This window comes from Hydra viridissima, unplaced genomic scaffold (assembly GCF_058129835.1).
Source record: "Hydra viridissima isolate aposymbiotic clone 2 unplaced genomic scaffold, HvirCarnegie_v1 scaffold_15, whole genome shotgun sequence".
In the NCBI taxonomy this organism is placed as follows: Eukaryota; Metazoa; Cnidaria; class Hydrozoa; order Anthoathecata; family Hydridae; genus Hydra; species Hydra viridissima.
In genome coordinates this window covers 5,166,905-5,188,373 of record NW_028324314.1, presented here as the reverse complement: position 1 = coordinate 5,188,373, position 21,469 = coordinate 5,166,905, and the positions used below count along the sequence as shown (strand labels likewise).

At 28.3% G+C, this 21,469-nt stretch overlaps 1 protein-coding gene across 1 annotated transcript; it reads left to right on the top strand.

The window, feature by feature from the left end:
- The first annotated feature begins 933 nt into the window (after positions 1-933).
- On the top strand, positions 934-20,438 carry LOC149878338 (uncharacterized). The gene is made up of 24 exons (XM_090073055.1): positions 934-1,083; positions 6,154-6,265; positions 7,113-7,459; positions 7,751-8,725; positions 8,859-9,021; positions 9,203-9,359; positions 9,758-9,960; positions 10,076-10,357; positions 10,869-10,946; positions 11,142-11,429; positions 11,513-11,665; positions 11,754-11,978; positions 13,009-13,241; positions 13,463-13,645; positions 15,419-15,542; positions 16,874-17,020; positions 17,132-17,229; positions 17,595-18,026; positions 18,136-18,300; positions 18,514-18,670; positions 18,840-19,043; positions 19,132-19,200; positions 19,328-19,542; positions 19,951-20,438. The coding sequence occupies exons 2-24, from the start codon at positions 6,160-6,162 to the stop codon at positions 20,062-20,064; spliced, it is 5,118 nt and encodes a 1,705-aa protein (XP_089929181.1). The 5' UTR covers positions 934-1,083; positions 6,154-6,159; the 3' UTR covers positions 20,065-20,438.
- The last annotated feature ends 1,031 nt before the right edge of the window (positions 20,439-21,469 follow it).

Here is a 21,469-nt window from a genome sequence, read left to right as displayed (position 1 = left end):
AAAAAAGTATAAGTTGGTTTATGCTTGTATTTTTTTGTTTAAAAAAAAAAAAAAAATAATTTCTTAATAATAATTTTCGTCTCTTTATAAGACAGAATTGTTTTAAGCTGATAGAAAAATCTAAAAAAGTTATTGATGCAGAAGAGGCTGGGCAATCATGATGATGATGATGATGATGATGATGATGAGGAGGAGGAGGATGATAATGATGATGATGATGATGATGATGATGATGATGATGATGATGATGATGATGATGATGATGATGATGATGATGATGATGATGATGATGATGATGATGATGATGATGATGATGATGATGATGATGATGATGATGATGATGATGATGATGATGATGATGATAATAGTTATTATTATTTTTATTCTTATTGTTAACATTATTGTTAATATTATTATTACTATTATTATCCTTATTATTATTATTATTATTATTTTTATTATTATTATTATTATTACTATTATTATTATTATTATTATTATTATTATTATTATTATTATTATTATTATTATTATTATTATTATTATTATTATTATTATTATTATTATTATTATTATTATTATTATTATTATTATTATTATTATTATTATTATTATCATTATTATTACTATTACTATTATTAATTTTATTATTATTATAATGAAAATAGTAACAATAATAATAATGATAATAATGATAGTTATAATGACATTAATAATAAGAATAGTAATAATAGTCATAATAATAATAAAAATAGTAATTATAGTAACAGCAGAGGCGACTGCAAAAATAATAATGATAATAAGGAATGAAAAAAAAAAGCAATTTATAGTTTAGCAATACGAATATTAAATTTTAGTAAATTGATCAGTGAAGCAACGAAGTTTATGTCTTGTGCGTAAATGCTGTTTGTAAGCTGTTGTTTTCGTTAGCTCAGTGAATAAGTTAAGAAAATGGACACTGAACATATTGAGGATGAATTACACAGCTTTCATAATCAGTATTAGAGTTATGCATTGGTTATAGAAAACTTTTGGTCTTAATATACTGATACTTTGACACACGTTATACCAATACACTGTAAGGTTGGTAAATCCGTTTTTAATAGCTCATATAAAGAATAGAATATTGGTCAATGAACTTAAAAATCCTTTATTTTTAAGTTCATTTTACCCGATTTCCCCCCCCCCCCCCCCCAATAACACCTAAAGTAAATATTTTTAGTTTCCAATCAAATTATTTTAAATAAAAATAAACACTTTTTTTGCATATATATATATATATATATATATATATATATATATATATATATATATATATATATATATATATTTCATTATATATATTTCATTATATATATATAATGAAATTAAAAATCAATTTTTGTATCGCTCGCCAAGAATTGCAGCGCTAAAATATCTAAAACATCGGTATAAATATGTGCATTGTGTGATTCTGGATGTGTTTTTAGCGGGTCAAACCTCAGACATCTTATTCTGTAACCACTCCGCTCCGCCCAAATAGTGGGTTGAAATTGCGTTTATTTTATCAAAATTGTTTTCTTTTTTATCGTCAGAATGCTTGGTTTTTATTTATTTTTGTAACTTTCTAGTTTTACTTATTTTTATTATTTTCTGTATGTGAAGTCGGTAAAGCATAAACACTTTTTTTGCACATCTATTTTCAAAATCTGAAAATAAAGATAACGAATAATATAATTTTACATTAATTATCCAGGGATAATTGCTGACGTTGAGAGATGCCTGATGTATTTACAAGCTTCAGACACGCTGAAGGATTTGGTTTTTAATCTTTTTATTTTATTAATTTAAGGTGTGCTCTAAAAAACAAAGGGAAATTTTTTCACATTTGTTTAAAACAAGATGAAGTATGTTTAAAAATATTTTCAGTCAGATTTACTTTTTCCGCTTAATCCCTTTTGGGTTTTAGATAAAAGTTCTTTTGGGTTTCTAATTAAAAGTATAAATAATTGCTCTGAATTCATAAGAACTATCTCTGATGATTAATTTGGGCATCTTATACCGTTGCCAAAAGCTTAATTATGAGTTAAAAGTATCTCAGTGACTCAAAACAACAAAAAAAATGGCTATAAACTTCTCACAACTTTTTTTTTCAAAGTGTCCTTTTTTTTTATTAATGTTACATTACAATGGTTTTTTATTCAAAAAAAAAGCAATGTTTTCATAAAATTTATTTTTCATATTTTATAGTTAACAAAAGTTAAAAAATTATTATTTACATAGAAATCTGAAAAATAAGGGATTTTTATTTAATGAAAATGGAGACTTTTCTATTAAATAAAAGTCTGTATTTACTTTAAAAATAGTTTTTTGATAATATGTTTCATATATATATATATATAAAAAAAAAATCTGATCTTTTTTTTCAAATTAAAGAATTTTCTAAAATAAAATAGAATATATACATTTTTTTTTTTGCTTTATTTATCAGCTAAAAATGTTCCACCGAGTTCCATGGAGATATGTTTTTTTTTTCAGTTAACATTTTTAAATGGAGATGTTTTTTTTTTTCAGTTAACATTTTAGAATAAAAAGGGATTGCTGCGGTGTATATCTTTTAGAAAACATAAGACTTATCAAGGAAAACCATTACCAGATGGAGTTACTCAAATGATTTTAATGTAATTAATGAAATAAACATAAAAAGTCTGAAATAAAACTTTGTTTCTATGCATCAGCATCCTTTCAAAACCATTGCTATACAAATTTCAATTAGAGTAATGTATAAAAACGTTTAGTTGTGGCTTGAAAACCTAACGCGGGCATAAACAAGTATTCTCGCTAGGGTGGACTGAAAATAACTTTTTTTTAGAAATTCAATTATCCTCTCTGATTTCTATATTAATTACAGGAAAACAAAAAAAATGAGACCAAGATGAGCAAATTTGGACAAGAATTACCCCCTGCAGCAATTTTTTGGCCAAAATAGACAAATTTTCAGAGTTTCCCATATTTGAAACTTTTTTTCCAAATAATGATTTGTAGTATCCTTCCTTTTGAATGTATTATTATTTGTCTATTAACAGGTTATTTTAAAGGAGTTTTGGAACAGGTGCGTTTACTATATAATATAACATATATTGAGGAAAAATTGTACTCATTAGTGTCATAATGTGACTTGCGGTTAAATATTGGCTTATTCTTCCTAGATTGAAGACGGACACCTCTTATAACATCTTCATCTCACCAAAAATCACCATCTTTACACAACATTTTACAGCTTGAGTGTGTACCTCTTTCAGTTGCTCATCAGTGAGCTGTATTATTAGTGGAGGCTCCGTCCGCTGTTAATTACTCCAACCAATCAACTCCCACGTATTCTCTACCATAAAATTGAGAGTAGGAACTTTAAACTGCCGCATACTTTTTTGATTAGTTTTTATACTTCTTTGTTCTCTAGCTCTCTGTACACGAGTAACACCTAGTTCTCAGATATGTGGCTGCTCACCTGATATCATTCCCAGAAGGATATTTTCTTTATCATCAAAGAATGATTTTGTTTGAATAACTTTTTCTACTACCTTACGTAATCCAGCAGATAGATACCGTGATTTTACTATTGTGCTGCACAGGTGCCTGCTGCCATGAAGGATAGAAGACTCTCTCTAGATGATAAGCAACATAGGGGCATAAACACGCATAATTAGTGTTGCTATAGTCTATAGTTACCAAATTTAATGAGGAATTGCTGGTAGAAATATATAATCCAAGTATCTTATTGCCACTGGTGAGCTACCTAGAATGAGCCAGTTTTCCAGGGCTGAGCTTCTACAGGTTGGTAGAACAAGTGCAACTTCGCCGATTGGACTGTCCGATCTCTTTTGCCATCAAAGTACTACGCCTTCACTTGGACTTCATCAACTTTCAGGTCATCCCTGATTTTCATGCGCTCACACCATATCTTGCTCCGTTCAATAACTTATGTTTTGCCATCATGTTGTTATTGCTGCTGCAGATCTGTCTGAGAGTCTATGGTGGTCACAGATCAATGAAAGAGAAGTGAGAGACAATCACATCTGCTTTGAAGATAAAGATGATGCTGGAATGTTTTCATCAATTGCAGGTCGTTTTAAAGTATAAGGTGTGGCAGAAATGACAGAATCTTGTGGTACTACATCAGTAAGGTTTGAGCTCTGTTTGCTTCGGATATTCTACAGTTTTGCTGTAACTTCTTTGTCTATTGATCCAATAGCTATTTTACGCTCACTCCTTTCATCTTCCAGGAATGTGTGTTCCATAGCTGGTACCATATTATCTTTGGCACAGCAGCGTTTCTTTATATCTTTGTATTGTCAAACAGTTTGGTTAGTTTGTCCTTACAGAGCTGAAAGCTTTTCTTTTTTTTCGCAGTCAGAAGTTGGAGTTATTTGTAACATTTTGCTCTGTTTAAAAAGGTTAAAATCTCTCTTTGTTAAAGATTTAAATGATGACACAGTTGGTTTGCTGTATTTTCCCCGAATATTTAAAACCAACATTGCTGTTGAAGTTGCTTCATTCTTTTTGTTGGTTTTTCTAGAAAGATTTTGTAAAATATATATTTAATTGTACTATTATTTGAGAAATAATAAGTACTATAGCTTGGTTTCATTTTCTTGCAAATACAGTATATGCCGCATAATATCTAGTCCGGTTGGCTGTTGCACCTCAGAGAGTGGCTTTGAATGGCCAAAGAATGGATGATCTGATTAAAATTTTAACATTTTATTTACTGAAATATAATTATCAAAGTATTACTATAATATTAGCATAGTATTAGCGAAGCATTAAGCTGTGCTGAGAAACATGCATAGTTCTAATAATTTTATTATATAGAAAACATCATAAGAAAAACAGTGATATGATTTTAAACTTACAATATTTAAGAAACAAACTTGTTTCAGAAAATGTTGTATTACAGGCTAAATGTTGTATTACAGGCTAAATTCAAACAAAATCAATCTAGCAATAGTAAGTAACTCGAAGGTATGTACGTCACTCTGATTATTTTGGTCATGATACTTATGGATAATACAAACTGATACCTAATATGTTATCAATTTGAAGCTTCTTCAATTTGATAACATATTAGGTATCAGTTTGTATTTCAAAATACTTTGAAAAGATGTTAAATTTGCGCTATCAATAATAAGTAATATAAGTTAAAAATTGCAGAGGGTTATTCTTAACCAATTTTGCTCATCGTGGTCTCATTTTTTTAGTTTTCCTGTAATTAATATAGAAATCAGAGTGAAAAATTGAATTTCTAAAAAAAAATTATTTTAACGGTGCGCGTCAATGGTGCGCGTCAATAAGGCGCGTAATAAAAAGATTTTTATTAACAAATTTGAATTGTTTGATCCAAAAAACATTTATTTCAACATAAAACATGTTTATTTACAATGTTTATCAGAGTTTGTTGAGTTTTTGCCTTTTTTTTTTTTATCATTCTGAGTCAGTATTCACAATTTTTTAATTCTATTATTGTAAATAAAGCCTTATTCTGACTGAGCTTTAGTAGCGAACGAAAAATCCTCCCCTTTTGTAACCCATATAAACATTCTCACCACGTGTGTCCCACGGTGCGATAGCTTAAGCTAAATACTTTGTTTGAAATTATGTGGACTGTTACATATCACTATCATAAATTCAAAATTCCCATGCAAGTATCTTATTACCTGGGACAAATTTTCACTGCAGTAACATTGCTGTTCTAGTGTTTTTGTTATAATATTATGATAAATAATGGCTGCTAATATCAGATCCAGGTATTTCTTAAAAAGTTACGAAAGTAATTTTAAAATGTTTGCATTCTTATCTGTTTTTGTAATGATTTTAGTAGTAATACATAGGGATGGATATACAATTTTTAAATTAGAAAAAGATTGTAATGATCATAATACACAGCTCTTACCATTTATATTCAGCATTCTTGCTAATTAACTTTTATTAATTAGGGTTTTAGGGTATTCTATAAATTTTAGAAAGTTTTTAGGTTCAAATAACTAACATCACTCAATTTTAAAGTTAAGAAGTAACAAATACAAATTTTATATTAAATTTTACTACTTTTGAACTACTACCATTTTTCTCATCTCAATTGAAGATATATATATTTATAAATCTTTCTAATTTTAGGTCAGGATGCACTTGGTCATTATTGTTACTGCATTCATATGCTTTGCTGAATCTAACCAACATGTAAAACCACAGCTTCAAAAGAGAGATATTTTTAATCTACAGAGTGAAAGTAACACTTTTTGTTGTTGATAAAGAATAACTTCATATTATATATAAGTTTTAGAAGGAATTTGATGTCAAGTTTGAATCATTTACTTGTTTATCAACTTTCAAATTATGCACATAAATAGTATTAAACATTAAATCAAATATATTAAGCTGAATAGTTGCATTTACTTGTATTATTCTATGCTAATATAACATGACATAAGCATATATATATATATATATATATATATATATATATATATATATATATATATATATATATATATATATATATATATATATATATATATATATATATATATATATATATATATATGCTTATATATATATATATATATATATGTATATATATATATATGTATATATGTATATATATATATATGTATATATATATATATATACATATATATATATATATATATATATATATATATAAATATATATATATATATATATATATATATATATATATATATATATATATATATTTTGGTACTGTAGACTTTTTATTTAACTTTTTCTATTGTCATTATATTCTTTTTATGATGTTATTATTATCTTGGTACTTTATATATTATATATAGATTCATTTTGATTAGTAATTAATTACATACATATATATATATATATATATATATATATATATATATATATATATATATATATATATATATATATATACATACATATATATATATATATATATATATATATACATATATATATATATACATATATATATATATATATATGTATATATATACATATATGTATATGTATACATGTATATTTTTAGAGAAATTAAAAAGTTTGCACAAGATTTATATATCTATTGGTTTTTACTTTAGATGGTTTACCTTCATTTGCAGCATTATTTGGAGAAAAAACCCCTGATGGTGGAACCTCTTTTGAGGTCATGGGATGTACTATCAAAAATACTAAAAATGGTTGTGTTTGGACATTAGTACCAGATGAAGCATGTGTTGAGAAGCTATCACTTAATAAAGTATTTGAATTGCTTGCAAGCAAAACAGAGAAGTTTAAGAGCTTACAAAATTTGACAAAAAGTGCTTTCTCACCTGGTGCTTTTGTAGTCAAACAATTTGTTTTGTCTACATGTGGTGAATTGAAAGGTGATGTTCAATTTAGCTGTCAGTCTGTCCAGCCTTTTGATGTTATCAAAGATAAGTTAAAAGTGAGTACCTAAGAAAGTTAATCCATTTTTGATATATCGTTTTGTTAAATAAATTACTAGCGTAGTTATTTTTTAACTTGTTTATAAAACTTGTTTACTTACAAATCAAGTTAACAACCGATCAGATCATCAACCATGATGAAATTATCAGCCAATCACCTCATGGAACAAACAGATGAAATTAGTTTAATTATCCTTAATTATTTTTTGTTAACTGTTAAATGTTTATTTATATGTTTAAAAAGAATCATAACAATTATTTTTAACAAAAATTCAAAATATTTGTTTTAGATAATTAAAGGTGATTTAGACTTGAAGTTTAATTATTTGGAGCTGCAAGAAGAATTTAGTTTTAGCAACGTTGAGTTTGACATAAAAGGTACTGTAGAAATCGCAGGCCAAATTTTATCTGTTCAAGCAAAAAAGGACAAAAAAACTTCCTCATCAACTCTAAAAGTATTTGCAGAAGAAATCAAAGTTACGGATTTCTCAAAGTTCTTTTTAAAAAACAAAGAAGTTGCTTCCGCTGAAGTAATTGCTGGAAAAGAAGACGAAAACGGGGAAGCTATTGTCAACGAAGGAGGCATTTTCTCCAAAATGTTTATTGAAAAACCAATAATCAAAGTTCTGAGAAACGAAGATGGAAGCTACGAAATTGTTATAAATGGTAAGGCCACTGGGATTACAGGGCTAGGAGACATAAATGCTTTGTTAGTTGTTCAGAAAACAGATGATGGCCCTGTTGGAGTAGGTGTTGTTGCTTCTCTTAAACAAATTCAACCACTAAAAGTCATTTCAGCAATTATCAAAAAAGACCTGAATGAAATAGAAATAATAAAAGATCTTGTCTTAGATATTTCAATAGAGTATGCTAACAAAGATATACTAAAGTTAAAAGACTCAGAAATCAAAGAGCTATTAAAAGCTTCTATTCCAACTCATTCAGAAAGTCTTTCAGAAGGTACCATTGTTAGTCTTAATATTCCAGTAAACAAAATTCTAAAGAACATTGGCTCTCCTGCAAACCTAAACAACATACCAAAAGACATGGCGTTCCAAGTGATCATAAAGAGCGAGAAGGTTTCTTTTGTATTTCCTCCAGACATTTTTGAAGACGGAATGAATATTTTAGCTGCATTAGCTCCTAAAGCCACTGAGCTTCTTAACAAATACGTCTTTAAGTCAAAGTTTAAGATTCTTTTCAAAAAGTATGACGTGAACATTAAAACCAAAGAAGTAGAAATTTCCATACAGATCCCTGATGAGGTACGTTCTTTTTACGCACATAAAGCATTCAAAAGATGAAAGAGTTCTTTTGTACAGACTTTTGCTATTAGTAAAAAAATAAACATTTTTTGTTTATGATGACCAACTAAATGCATTTAGTATACTTTTGTAGATCACTCTTGGTAATACCTTCATATCTGTTAAAAACGCAGAGTTTCAACTTAAGCATGATGTTAAAGGGAAGTTCCACTTTTTGCTAAATGCTGAGCTCCAGCTAGCTGGTTCATCAATTAAGATTAAAGTAGAAAAAAAAGATGAGAAGTTTGATTTAAAAGGTAAAAAGGTGTTTTACATTGGCCTAATACTTTTGTGCAATATTTTAAATCTTTGAAACAAACAGTTAAATAAGCCAAACTTTTTTCTAACAATGACATATGTTAGAAAAAGGTTTGACTTCTTTAACTGTTTGTTTCCTTCTTATCTTAACACTTCTAAATGAAATGTTTTTATTTTCAGGCTCTATTGCTTTCCTTTCATCTGTTGAATTTATAAAAGCGTTTGGTACTAAAGGGCTGTCTGCTGAAATGGAATCCAAAATGTCAAAGTTTAATTTTGGAATCAAAGATCTTACTGTAACAGCTCAGTTTGGTCTTGGAGTTCCACAGGAGGTTAGGTAAGTAACCGGTTGTAGTTTTAAAAAGCTTCTTCAAAGTTTCAGTAGATTTTTTTTCTGTTTAGTCTATGTTCAAAAAGTACATTTTTACTTTACATACAAAGTAAAAAGCACATATTTACGTTTTTTAGTGTAGTTTAGTTCTATCCATTTTGAACCCAGAAAAAGCTTCCTTAAAAAGTCTGTGTAAATGATATGTAGTTGATTAAATCAAATGTTAAGCAGAAAATCAAATTAAAAAAAAAATGGAAAAAATAAAAAAAATGTTTCGTCATTAAGGTGGTTCAATCATAAGTTGCATATTGTAAAAAATACATACCGAAGCTATAATTTTACGGAGGAATAGCTAAGAAGTGGTTCAATGAATAAGTTGAGACAATGTTTTTTTTTTAACTTAGATTGATAGGAAATCCTATTTTATTTAATTGGGAAGGAATGAAACTTGAAGCGTATATGCTAAGCAAAGAAATCCCAGTCTATCAGCTTCCTAAGCTGTCTGAAAACTTCATTGTAAGTAATGACAATCACGCTGCTCAGTTCATGAATCGAAGTAGTGTTTCAGCAACAAATCTCAATCCGTACAAGGTTAACTTTCGTCTAGGTTAGGTTTATCATTTTTAGTTTACTTTGTTGTTTTTCTGTTTTTCAAAAAAAAAAAAAAATTACAGAGGAAAATATTTTGCTATATAGAGTTATCTGGTTTTTTGAAATTTCAGCTAAGAGAAACAGAATTGACTCAGGGGAAGAAGTTGATTATGAAGTAGAGAAAGAAGAAGAAGAGACAGAAGGCTCAGCAATCGAAAGTTCTGATGTGAAAAGGGAGTTAACAAATGCTTATACCCACAAAGAGGAACAAGTAGTTTCAAGCAAAAGGGCTATGAGCGAAAGACAAATGGGGTTGGCGATTTTCATGAAAGATATCCGTATCGACAACATTTTTCAACATCTTTTTAACAAAACCATCATGGGCACTAACTGGATGGTCAATCTTAACATTGGTAAACAGTTTCAAAAATCTTTTAGCTAAATGTTATCATACATTATGATTATTTACTTATATTACATCACAGTAAAACAGCAGTAAAATGAACTTTGACTCCATTATCAGAACTTTCATTTATGTTCCTTCCGCAACATCTTTGCAAATATTTTAGTAACTCATAATGATTTTGTCACAGCTGATAAACAATCAAAGAGTTTTTCTTTTTCTGAAAGAATACGCATGACAAGACCTTTCAACTGAAATTTCAAATTGTTGTGTCCTTTATTGAAAGTTGTTGAAGTTGTAACTTATTGCATTACAAGTTAATGTGAGAGACAAGATGCTAATTAAGTGAACTGATGTTGCTAGAAATATATGACAAGTAGTTCTAACATTTTATCTTCTTTAATCATATTTCTATCTCCGTTGTTTTTCTGCAAAAACAACGGAGATAAATATGTCAATCAACAAAGAAAAAGATTTTTGTAATAACAAGTACTAAAAATATATATTTGTTTTTTGTTCAGCGCTTATTGTATCAAGTACTGACAAAAATTCATTCACCTTGCCTGAAGTTAAAAATGCTGTTAAAGAAGTTAAGAAAGGTAAGGACATCATTTTCAGTATTTTAGTTTTGTTACTGAAGCTTTGTTTTTTATCTCTTACTTTTTAGACTAGTTAAAGTTATTTTATTTTTTGCAATTCTTTTATTTATGCTGTAGTTTTTTGTTAATTCTTTTCCTGTAAGTCATAAAATAAATCTTTTTACTATTGCTAAAAATGGTTTGAAAATCGTTTAGGAATATACTTTCGAGGGACATTGACAATACCAGAAGATTGTTTGAAAAACGAACTTTGTGAATTTGCAAAGAAGAGGATGTCCCCAAATGCTATACTATTTGTAACTGCTGGATTTCAAGATGATAACTTTTTTTTACAAGCTGGTTATGAAGGAGGGTCATTGGAGCTCAGCAAAACGGCTGTGTTAAACTCGATATACTTTGAGGTGAAATTCGGATTAAAGAATGAGTTGTCTTTAAATGGCAAACTGACACTGAAGTTAAAACCAGAACCTTTGGTATTTGAAGGTGAGTGAATTAGTTTTAAAACATTTTCTTATTTATGCAGTTATTTTAACTGTTGATAAGTTGCTCATGTTTTTCCTTGTTAGTTTCTATAAGATTGCATGCAACTGGTGGTTTGGAACTAGCTGGAACAATGCATGGTATATGGCAGAATCCTTTTGGAATACCTAATTTGGCTTTTGGAAATGCTGGCATCAGCGTTGCACTTCAACTTCCAGTATTTACTTTACGTAGTTTTGGTAAGTTTTTTCAACATGCCACTTTAGATGTGTAGTAGATTTCAATTTTGACTGAAGACAATAATGTTCTGTGTCTTTTCTCTCTCAGCGCTCTCAGGTGAAGTGCGTCTTGGAGTTCCAGGAAAGGAAATCATTGTAAAAGCTGCAGGTGGAATGGACATGGCAATAGACAATCATTTCTATGCAGAAATCAATAAGCTTTCAGTAGGTGCATGCTCTGAGGCATTTGGTTACAATTTGAAACTTCCCCAAGTGATCTTAGATTCAGGTTTTCCAGAGGGACTCACGATAGGATTTTCTTCTAACCCAAAAGGTAGAACTAATTTTTTGAAAGGCGTTTTAGATAAAAAAATTTATTTTTATCTCAATATTGTTATCAGTTCTAGAAAGGTTTTTACTGGTACAGGTAAGTACAAATATACTTATTGTTTGTATATTTTTTTAAATCAAAGAGATGGTCTCTGTTGATAGCCCTAGTTGTAACATACATGCGGCGGTTTCGGAGTTAAATTTCTCTTCTATGGTGATAAATTTCTGGTCACTGAATCTAGCATTTTCAGGATTGAATTTCATGTGGCAAGTCTTCAGGAGTTTTGCTTGTCAAAGTTTTTCTTGAGGACCAGTTGTTGCATAAAGCTTATTCTTGTGATGTTTGAATGTCAACATATTTAGATCATCTTTAAAATGCAGTGAATATTTTGTGACAAATTGTGATCACTGGCTAGTTTCTGCTGGGAATGAGCTAGATTTCAACAAATTTTTCTTCGTAATCAGCTTGTTTGCCTTTTTCTTGTTTCTGATGCAGGAGAAGTTTGTGTCTTCTTTCTTTTGATAGATTCAGTGTTGTGAAACCTGTAATAGCTGTTGTACACAGTCTTATGTTTGTTTCTTGTGAGTTCCACCTTCTGTATGGCAGTTGAAGATTGAATTTCTTGTTGAAAGTGATCATTTTGATATAAGGGTTTCTCTCATCGATTGCTGTAGCCTGAAAAGAGAAAGGAAAGGAATCGTGGTTGCAAATCATCTGTTTATCCTTGACAGGCATTATAATCATTAAATGAATCCAATTGGCACAGACTTGGTACCTGTAATTAGCATATTACTCTGGTGTAAAGCTAAATCACCCTGTATTTTATCTCTCTTAATACTAAATATAAATTTTGTAAATCATCTTTAAGATTTTTTAGATAGAATTCATCTTTATTTTGAATGAATAATTAAAAGTAATATTCATTTTCAAGAACAAAAGATTTTTTTAAAAGGAGAATTTATATCAACTTTAACTCTCTTTTTTTTTTAATCAGTTTTGATTAAACAAAAGTTGTTAATTTTTCAATTTTCAGGCAAGGAGATTAAGCAGCTCGGTAAAAAGATTGACTTTGGATTCCAGCTGAAGGGTTTACTTCATGTTCTTGGTTTCAAAGCCTATAGTAGAGTAGTGGTCAATCCAAAGAAACTTCTAGTTGACTGTGAATTATCACCAATTGAAATTTTCAATGGTGCTCTGAAGTTGGCAAGATCTTTAAAAGATCAAGAAAATGGACCAAAGATCTTAATCGAAATTTCTCCCACATCAGTAGGCATTAATTTCTTAACTTGAATTTTACTTTATAGTTTTTATTTACTAGATAGTTTTTCTGGGAACAGCAAATGGCAACCAAACTTAACTAAATCCATGTGTAAAACAATTTTTTTATTTTTGCATAAATATAGCTTAGTTGATCAACTATAGAGCATCATTATTTTATGCAGATCAACGTGTTGTATATGATATGCTTTTTCAACATTTATTTATAGGCTAAGTTCTTTATACAAGGTGCTATTTGGATTCTGGGTATATCATCAGCTGTTACAATTGACATTGGTGAAAGAGGCATGCAGTTTGATGTCTCAGGAAGTCTGTTTGGTATAGTTGCTGCAAATTTGTCTGTAAAGGCTCCGTACGGAAAAGAAATGAATTTAGACAAAGCTGGATTTCAGGTAATTAAAAGCGTTAAAAACTCTTGCTTTTTAATTACCAATTAACAGAGGTGAGCACTTCCTATGTAAGCTCCATTAATCCGATATTCCGCTAGTATTGTACAAAGAAAAAAATGATGGACTTTCGGACTAATATATGTATCAGACTTTGACTATCGAACTGGTAATATAAGATATCCAATATTTTGATAACTATCAGACTATTTAAAAAGTATCCGACTGTGGGGCTAAAAAAACTACTATTTGACTTTAGTTATTGGACTGTCCAATAGTTGTATTTTTGTTCTCTGTATTTTTATATCTGTAATAAATTTTTTTTTTTGAACTAGTTCAGATTCAAAAGTTATGACAATGATATTTGAGGTGTGTGTATTTGTTCTGCACCATTATATCATATTCTGTTATAGCCTCTTTAATTTTTACTTTTCAACAATCGAATTATGATTTTCTAATTAATATGTTTCAAATTACACATGCACACACACATAAACCCCATCACTGTGGTGCCCATACAATCAACTAATGGCAATAGTAGATGTTAGAAAAGTGATCTTCTACTCTTTAGTTTTAGTTGTGTTTCCAAACTGAATCAATGTTTGTCAAAAATTAAATCTACAAAACAGTACTTGTTACAAAATTCTTAACAATATAGCTTCTTTAATATGTATTCATTATTTTTTTTAGTTCATTCATAATTTAACATAAAGGATAATGAATATTGTTTTCCTAATTTTTGTAGAGAGAAAATTTTAGAAATGAAAACTCTTTAAAATCAGCCTATTTTTTTTTTTTTGTTTCTTTGGTAGAGTTTAGAAATCTGTCTGATTTTGTGGTTTTGAAAAGAATTTAAGAATATTGTAGCTTTTTTACAATCTGATTTAAAAGTGGTAAACTAGTTATCAAAACCTTAGCAAAAGTAATAGTTTTTTTTGCCAGTATACTTTTCCTTATCTATAAATATAAGTAATTAACTGATTTTGTGAATGAAACTTGCTCGGTATTTTAACTTATGTTAGGATAGGATAATGCAGATTGGTTAAGTCTAGGCTGAGCTAAGTAGGATAGATTAGGCTAAGCTTATCTTATTTAGGATAGGTTAGGCTAGGCTAATGTAGGTAAGGAAAAAAAAGTTACCCCCTCCCCCTGTAGAAAAAATCTAGTTACACCCCTTTGAAAAACTCAAAAGAAATCTCCACCTGCTGGATGAGAAGTGGATGGCCCTGATGGAGAGGGCAGTCGATTGATTTCATAGCTTATGTACTTTTTGTGTTAAAAAAATAAATTCAACATATGCCTAGTTTTTCTTGCACTGTATTTATTAAACTTTGTATGTAAGTTAAGAGTGCACACTCTACTTATAAATCTAAAGCCATGCTTTCAATTTTGAAAAACTTAGCCAAAAGTGTAAATTTTTCAAAATAAATAAAAAAAATCAAAAATAGCTTTTAAATTTTTAAAGCTATTGGACTATCGGAATATTGATAATTGGACTGGCAAATCAAAAAAATATTAGGCTATCAAGATATTGAACTATCATATATCAGACTCAAAAAAACATAATGTGCCCAGCTCTGCCATTATGTACTTACAACTCTTACATACTGCATACTTGAATACATTTTACATTAAAGTTTAACTAAAAGGTCTAAGTTAAAACTGTTGTAAAGGTGGTTTATGTTATGGAAATGATCTTTTTAGAATTTAAAACCATTTAAGACATTTTCAAAGATTATTTTCAAAGATTGGATTAATATTGGTTTGTTAAATATTTAGGTTGCAGCTTGTTTATCAGCTGATTTAAAGGAGGCAACCAGTGAGGCTAATAATGTGGTTAAAGATGCTGTTACAAAAACAAAAAAACTTGTTTCAACTACTAATGTTAAAGTCAATGAGCATTGTAAGGTTTTTATGCATTTTATTGTTTTAAAAAAATTATTGTTACTGAGATGTTCATCAAAAATGTTTAAATGTATCAACTAAGTAGAGGTCACTTTTTAACCCTTTTTAAAGTTCAAATTTCTAAAAGGTCCCACATAGACCACCTCAGATTTTGGGGAACCTTATTTTGGCAATGTATATCAATGAGATAAGCAATTGCTGAGAATTTCAGTTCAGTATCTTATATAGTTCTTAAGTAACAGCTGATTAAAAAAGTAGGTCATTTTATATGAACTCTTCCTCATCAAGTGAAAACTAAGTAAAAAATTGAAACTGACTTTTGACATTTTTCCAAAATGGCAGGCTAATCTTGAGCTTTTCCATTCTAAGTTAATGATTTTAAAGAGAATTATTCGTAAAAATTAGCTTTTGAAATGCTACAAATTAATTTGGATGTTGATATACTCATACTGGATAGACATTTGGATAAATTCAGGTGATAGAGCTCTTTTTTCAAAAGTTATGAATCATTAAAAAGCACCAGTTTTTAAAATTGTCTTTGATTCAAAAGGTTCATTTTGAATCAAAGACAATTTTAAAAAGCACCAGTTTTTAAAATTGTCTTTGATTCAAAAGGTTCATTACCTGTGTTTTATCAAATAAAAGATTTTTATAGAACCCAATCATGTTTGTGCATTTGAAAAAAATAAATTTGATACAATCTTATGTGAATGATCTTTTGAATCAGTGAGTTGTTTAAAAAACTCTTTTTTTAAGAACAAGTTCTTTATTTTTTTTGAAATTGTAAAAATCGTAAAATTTTAAGTTTAGCCTGTCAAGTAAAAATGTTAAAATTCAGAACTTCAAATTTTTTTCATATCTGAATTGTCATATTATATTCTCTCAAAATGGAGATTTTACTTAAAGGCAACCATTTTTTAAATTACCAATTTTCAATGCTCACTTAAATATTAAGCTGAAATTTTCAGTTTTATTCTTTTTCAGCTTATCTCATTGATAAACACAATCCAACAAGTTTCATTAAAATCTGAGGTGGTTCATGTGAGAGCCATTAGTCTACTTGGCTTAGTAGGAACCTAATGTCTACTTGGCTTAGTAGGAACCTAATGTCTACTCTGCTTAGTAGGAACCTAATGTCTACTCGGCTTAGTAGGAACCTTATGTCTACTCAGCTTAGTAGGAACCTAATGTCTAAAAGCCTTAACGTGTAACTATTACTAAAAAAGCTAATCAAACTTTAAAATCTTTATACTTTAAAAAATTCATGAAATGGTAAAAAATTTCAATTAAAATGTGTAACAATTTCTAATTTTTATAATGGGTTTTTAGCCTCATGGTACAGTAAAATTGATTCAAGAGTGGAATCTTTAAAGAAAAATGCACAGAAAATTCTCTATAAAATGGGTGTTACAGCTGATAAGATTAAAAATTACCAAAGTAAAATTGACCAAGGTTGTGCAGACAAATGTAATGGTGGTAAGTGCCTTTTTAAAAGTTTTTATCTGGGTTTTCTGGTTTTTAAAAAATTTTTCATTTGATTTTTTTCTTTTTTTTTTTAAAAAAATCTTTTTCATTTTTCTTTTACAGTTAATGGATATTTTAAAAAGAAGTTATGTTTTGCAAATTGTGTTGTTAATAAAAAATTTGTCTCTGTCAAAGTTGCCATGAAGAAAGGGAAACAAGAGGTAAGTAAAATGTAATAAAACAAGTTTATTTTGTTAATAAAAAAATTATTTTATTTTGCTCTGCATCTGTTTGCCAAAGTAGTAGGAAAAATTTTGTCATTTTTGTTGCTTAAAAGCTAAAAAAAAATTAAAAGTTTTTTTAACATTTTTTATTTAAACTATCTTATTATTATACTATCTTAATATTATACTATAATTTAATTGTTTTAAACTTCATTTATATATATATATATATATATATATATATATATATATATATATATATATATATATATATATATATATATATATATATATATATATATATATATATATATATTTAACACTGCCTTTGTTGAAATATATAAGTTTAGTTTTAATTCAAGGTACGTGAGTTGCGATACAACTTAATTATGAGTATCTTGAATTCAGCAAAAAAATTGTTAGAGAAATCTAAAAAAGTTATTGATGAAGTACAGAATATATACAGAAGTGTCAGCAAATATGCTGAAGCCGGACTAAAAGCAGCAAAAGATATTTCTGAATATGTAAAAAAGAACATTATTGAGATTCATCATGCCTGTTTTAATACTTCTCTTGAGTTAGCATCAAAGGCTTGCTTTGCTGTCAAAGTTAATGTTACTGTTATGGGCAAACATAATAAAGCTCTTGAAGCAGAAACATGTATACAGACTGGATTTCTGAAAACAATTGGCAAAGCAATCACAGATAAACTCTATCCTGGACTACTAGCAATTGGAGAAAAACTTAAAAAAACAAAAGCAAAGTTTTTTAAAGTGGATGAAGACAAAAAAGAAGTGTGTTTTTGTGTTATAAGTTATATTACCTATACTGTGTATTGATTTATCCCTCATGGGATGTGTTTTATGATATCTTAAGAAATTTAATGAAAATTTAATGTTGTAGGTAGATAAAGAAAATGCTGAAAATGAAAAAGTAGTCAAGAAACTTGAGAAAAAAGTAAACAATAATGATGACAAAGATGATGATGATGACAATGATGAGATTGAGGATATGGAGGAGGAGAAAAGTTTTGGTGGTTTTATTGGTGATAAAAAGACCAAAAGAATGGTGCAAGTTTTGGAACTTTATTTGTGTTCTATTGCTAATTTTTTGTTTTTTTCTGTTCATTTTTTTGAGTGAAATTTTTCTTTGTATCATTATACTTAAAGTTCTAAAAGAAATGAATAACAAATTTTTATGTATAAAATTTTTTATCTATTTATTTAAATTATAATTTTTATCTAAGTAACAATATATTTTTAACTTTAAAATTTACTTTAGAATGATAAACATCATAATATGTCAATGGATGAGATAAGGCATCAAATATACAATGAGTATCATGAAGTGTCTCTAACGGATAGGGATGTCCTTGAAGCTTTGGATGTAAATCCTGACTATACACTGGAGATAAATTTTGCAGAAGATGAGTCAGTGGGTATGTTCTTTCTCTTCAGTTAAGAAACGATAAATAGTAGTGTTTTAATTTTGCTAAGTAATTTATATTATCCACCACTCAATGTAAAAAGAATTTTTATAATTTACTTTTTTCAAAGTTTTTCTCTTTGCCATGTATTTTAAGCTTCATGCTTCAACAATCTCTTTAGATATGAATGAATTGACCCAGCAGTTAGTAACTGAGAAAAATAAATGTAAGCTGGCACAAGGACTAGTGCGAAATTATGGCAGAATTTCAGACCGCTTGAACAAAATGCTGGCATTTTTAGAAAATCAAAAAGACATGCATAAAAAGCAGTCTTTAGGTGTTGATCATATGTTCAATAGTTTGGAGAAGGCAGCTATCGAAAAATGTATGTTCAATGTAGATATTTTTACAAAACATTTTTTTAAAAAAGAAGCTAATAATTTTGATTTAATGTTTTTCAACTCATTTTATAGGTAAGCGAGCAAAATGTAGTGAGAGACAAACTGAGGAATTAGTTTTCTTAGCGCACAGTCTGACTCATGGTAACTTTGATTTTTCTTCACTTCTTGTGTGTTTAAAATTCTGTTATCAACTTCATTTTGTTTAATTATTTTAAAGATTTTAAGTGTGTGTTTAATGTTTAGTTTTCTTTTTCTTTTAAACATCAAGCCCATGCAGTACGTACTAAAAAACTAGATGAAGACTTTGAAGCAATTGGTAAGAGACTCATCAAAAGGGAGAGAGAGATGATGACTCGAAAGATTGATAAAAGTGGTATGAGTGTGAAAAAGTTTCTGTCCAAACTTAAATATGCTACTGAAACTGCTTCCCTGCTTCAAAGCAATAAAAAGGAATACAGATCGCATTTAAATGCATCTTACAGGGTAAATCTTTAATATGACTCATTCAAACTTTCTTAATAAATGGCTGTGTATTTGATTATCATGAGGCTTTTTCTTAAAAGTCTGGAACGTTTTTACTAATAAAACCATCTTTTTTATATGATGTTCACTTGTTATCATACTTTCAACATTAGTTATTTTTACCATTTTACTCCACAAGAATCTTAATCTTTTTAACTTATGATTTTGTTAAAGTTTTAACTTTTATAACCATGTCTCTGTTGTTTTGTTTTGTTTTTTTTGTTTTCTTTTTTTGAATTTTAAAAAGAGTATAAGTGACATTGGATTTTTGTTTTACACTTATTATATATTGAGTTGCTAGGTTACTGAATCAAGTTATTTATCGTTTCAAGACTCACTTCTAGACTTTTATGATTATGTTCACTTTAGGCTGTACAAGATCTGTTGCAGGGTGACCAACCATACAAAGACGCTGCTCGAAACTTCCAATCGATGAAAAAGAATTTAACGTACCTAAGAGAAAATATTCCTTGTGCAGCATAGAATAATATTTTTTTAGAAATAATAAGCACGAACTAAAACTGTTATGAGGTAGAGTGGAGATCCATAAGCTCTGGATAGTTATGGAAATTGTATTTAAGGTTGCCATATTTTTGAGAGAGAAAAAGTCCTGTGAATAGTTAGATATTGCTTTTATGTGCAACATTTAATGATATTTTAGTCAAGTTATTCCACATAAATTGGAAAGACTTATTTTTCGGATATTTATATTACCAGACTTATTGTCTATTATTGTTAGAAGCTTATTTATTATATTTATTTAGCACTAAAGGTTATTATCATAAAATTATATAATGTAGTTTTTTAAATACTGAAAAACAAATGTGAATATAATACAAAACAACTTGTTGAATTAACTATTAAAAATTTTTAGTATCGGTCTTGATTCACCTTTGTGCTGTAAATTCTACCTGTATCTTTGTAAGCTCTGATGACTCCAGAAATATTATTGTGGATAATGATACCAATTAATGCCAAAATTTTTTTTTTTTTTTGTCTACAATCAAAAAAACTTCATTTTTCCATCAGAATCCTTAAGGTTGCTACTAAAAAAAAGGATTTAACTTTTTACGTTTTAAAAAAAAAAGAACTCTGATTTTTCAATTTTTCTTGTGAAAGTCAAGGACCGTATATATGTATATGTGTTGTTATGAGATTATCCATTATATGTTGTTATGGGATACCTGTAAAGTCCGTGCAAAGGGATTACCTAACCCATCCGTACGAAGGCACAGTGGGCAATGGTGTGCCAAATGTAAAAATTATTTTTATTCAATTTTCGTATAAAAAACTACTATTCAATGAACGTAACATTGATTTACATAAAAACATAAGGATTATTAATCAAAAATTTCACTAAATTTTTTAATTTTGTTTGTTGTCACCCTGAACAATATTTTAGAAAAATATTTTTTTTAATATGCTTTGCCATTTAATGTTAGGTAATTTATATTACTACGAATCTGAATTGTAGTTTTAATACATATATTGGCTATCAATTGGCATTTTTATTTATCTTCTTGAACGTATTTGACTCATTTTATAATCAATCGAAGATTGTGCGTTTAATGGTTGAAATAATTGCGTTTTTTTTTGCTTATACTATGCTTATAATTTTTCGGCCATGTTTGGCCAGGATTTTTATGGCTGATATTCACTGAAAAAAAATATATTTAATGAGTTAAAAACAGTTTTGGTTGCAGATACTTGCAGATGTCGACTATGTAACTCAAACATCACACATGATTTTATACCGTGACAACTGTCAATAAAACATTTTTTTTTATATTACTATATATTATTGATTATGCAAAAACCCTATATAAATAGGTTGCCTAGATAAATGAAATATATATATATATATATATATATATATATATATATATAT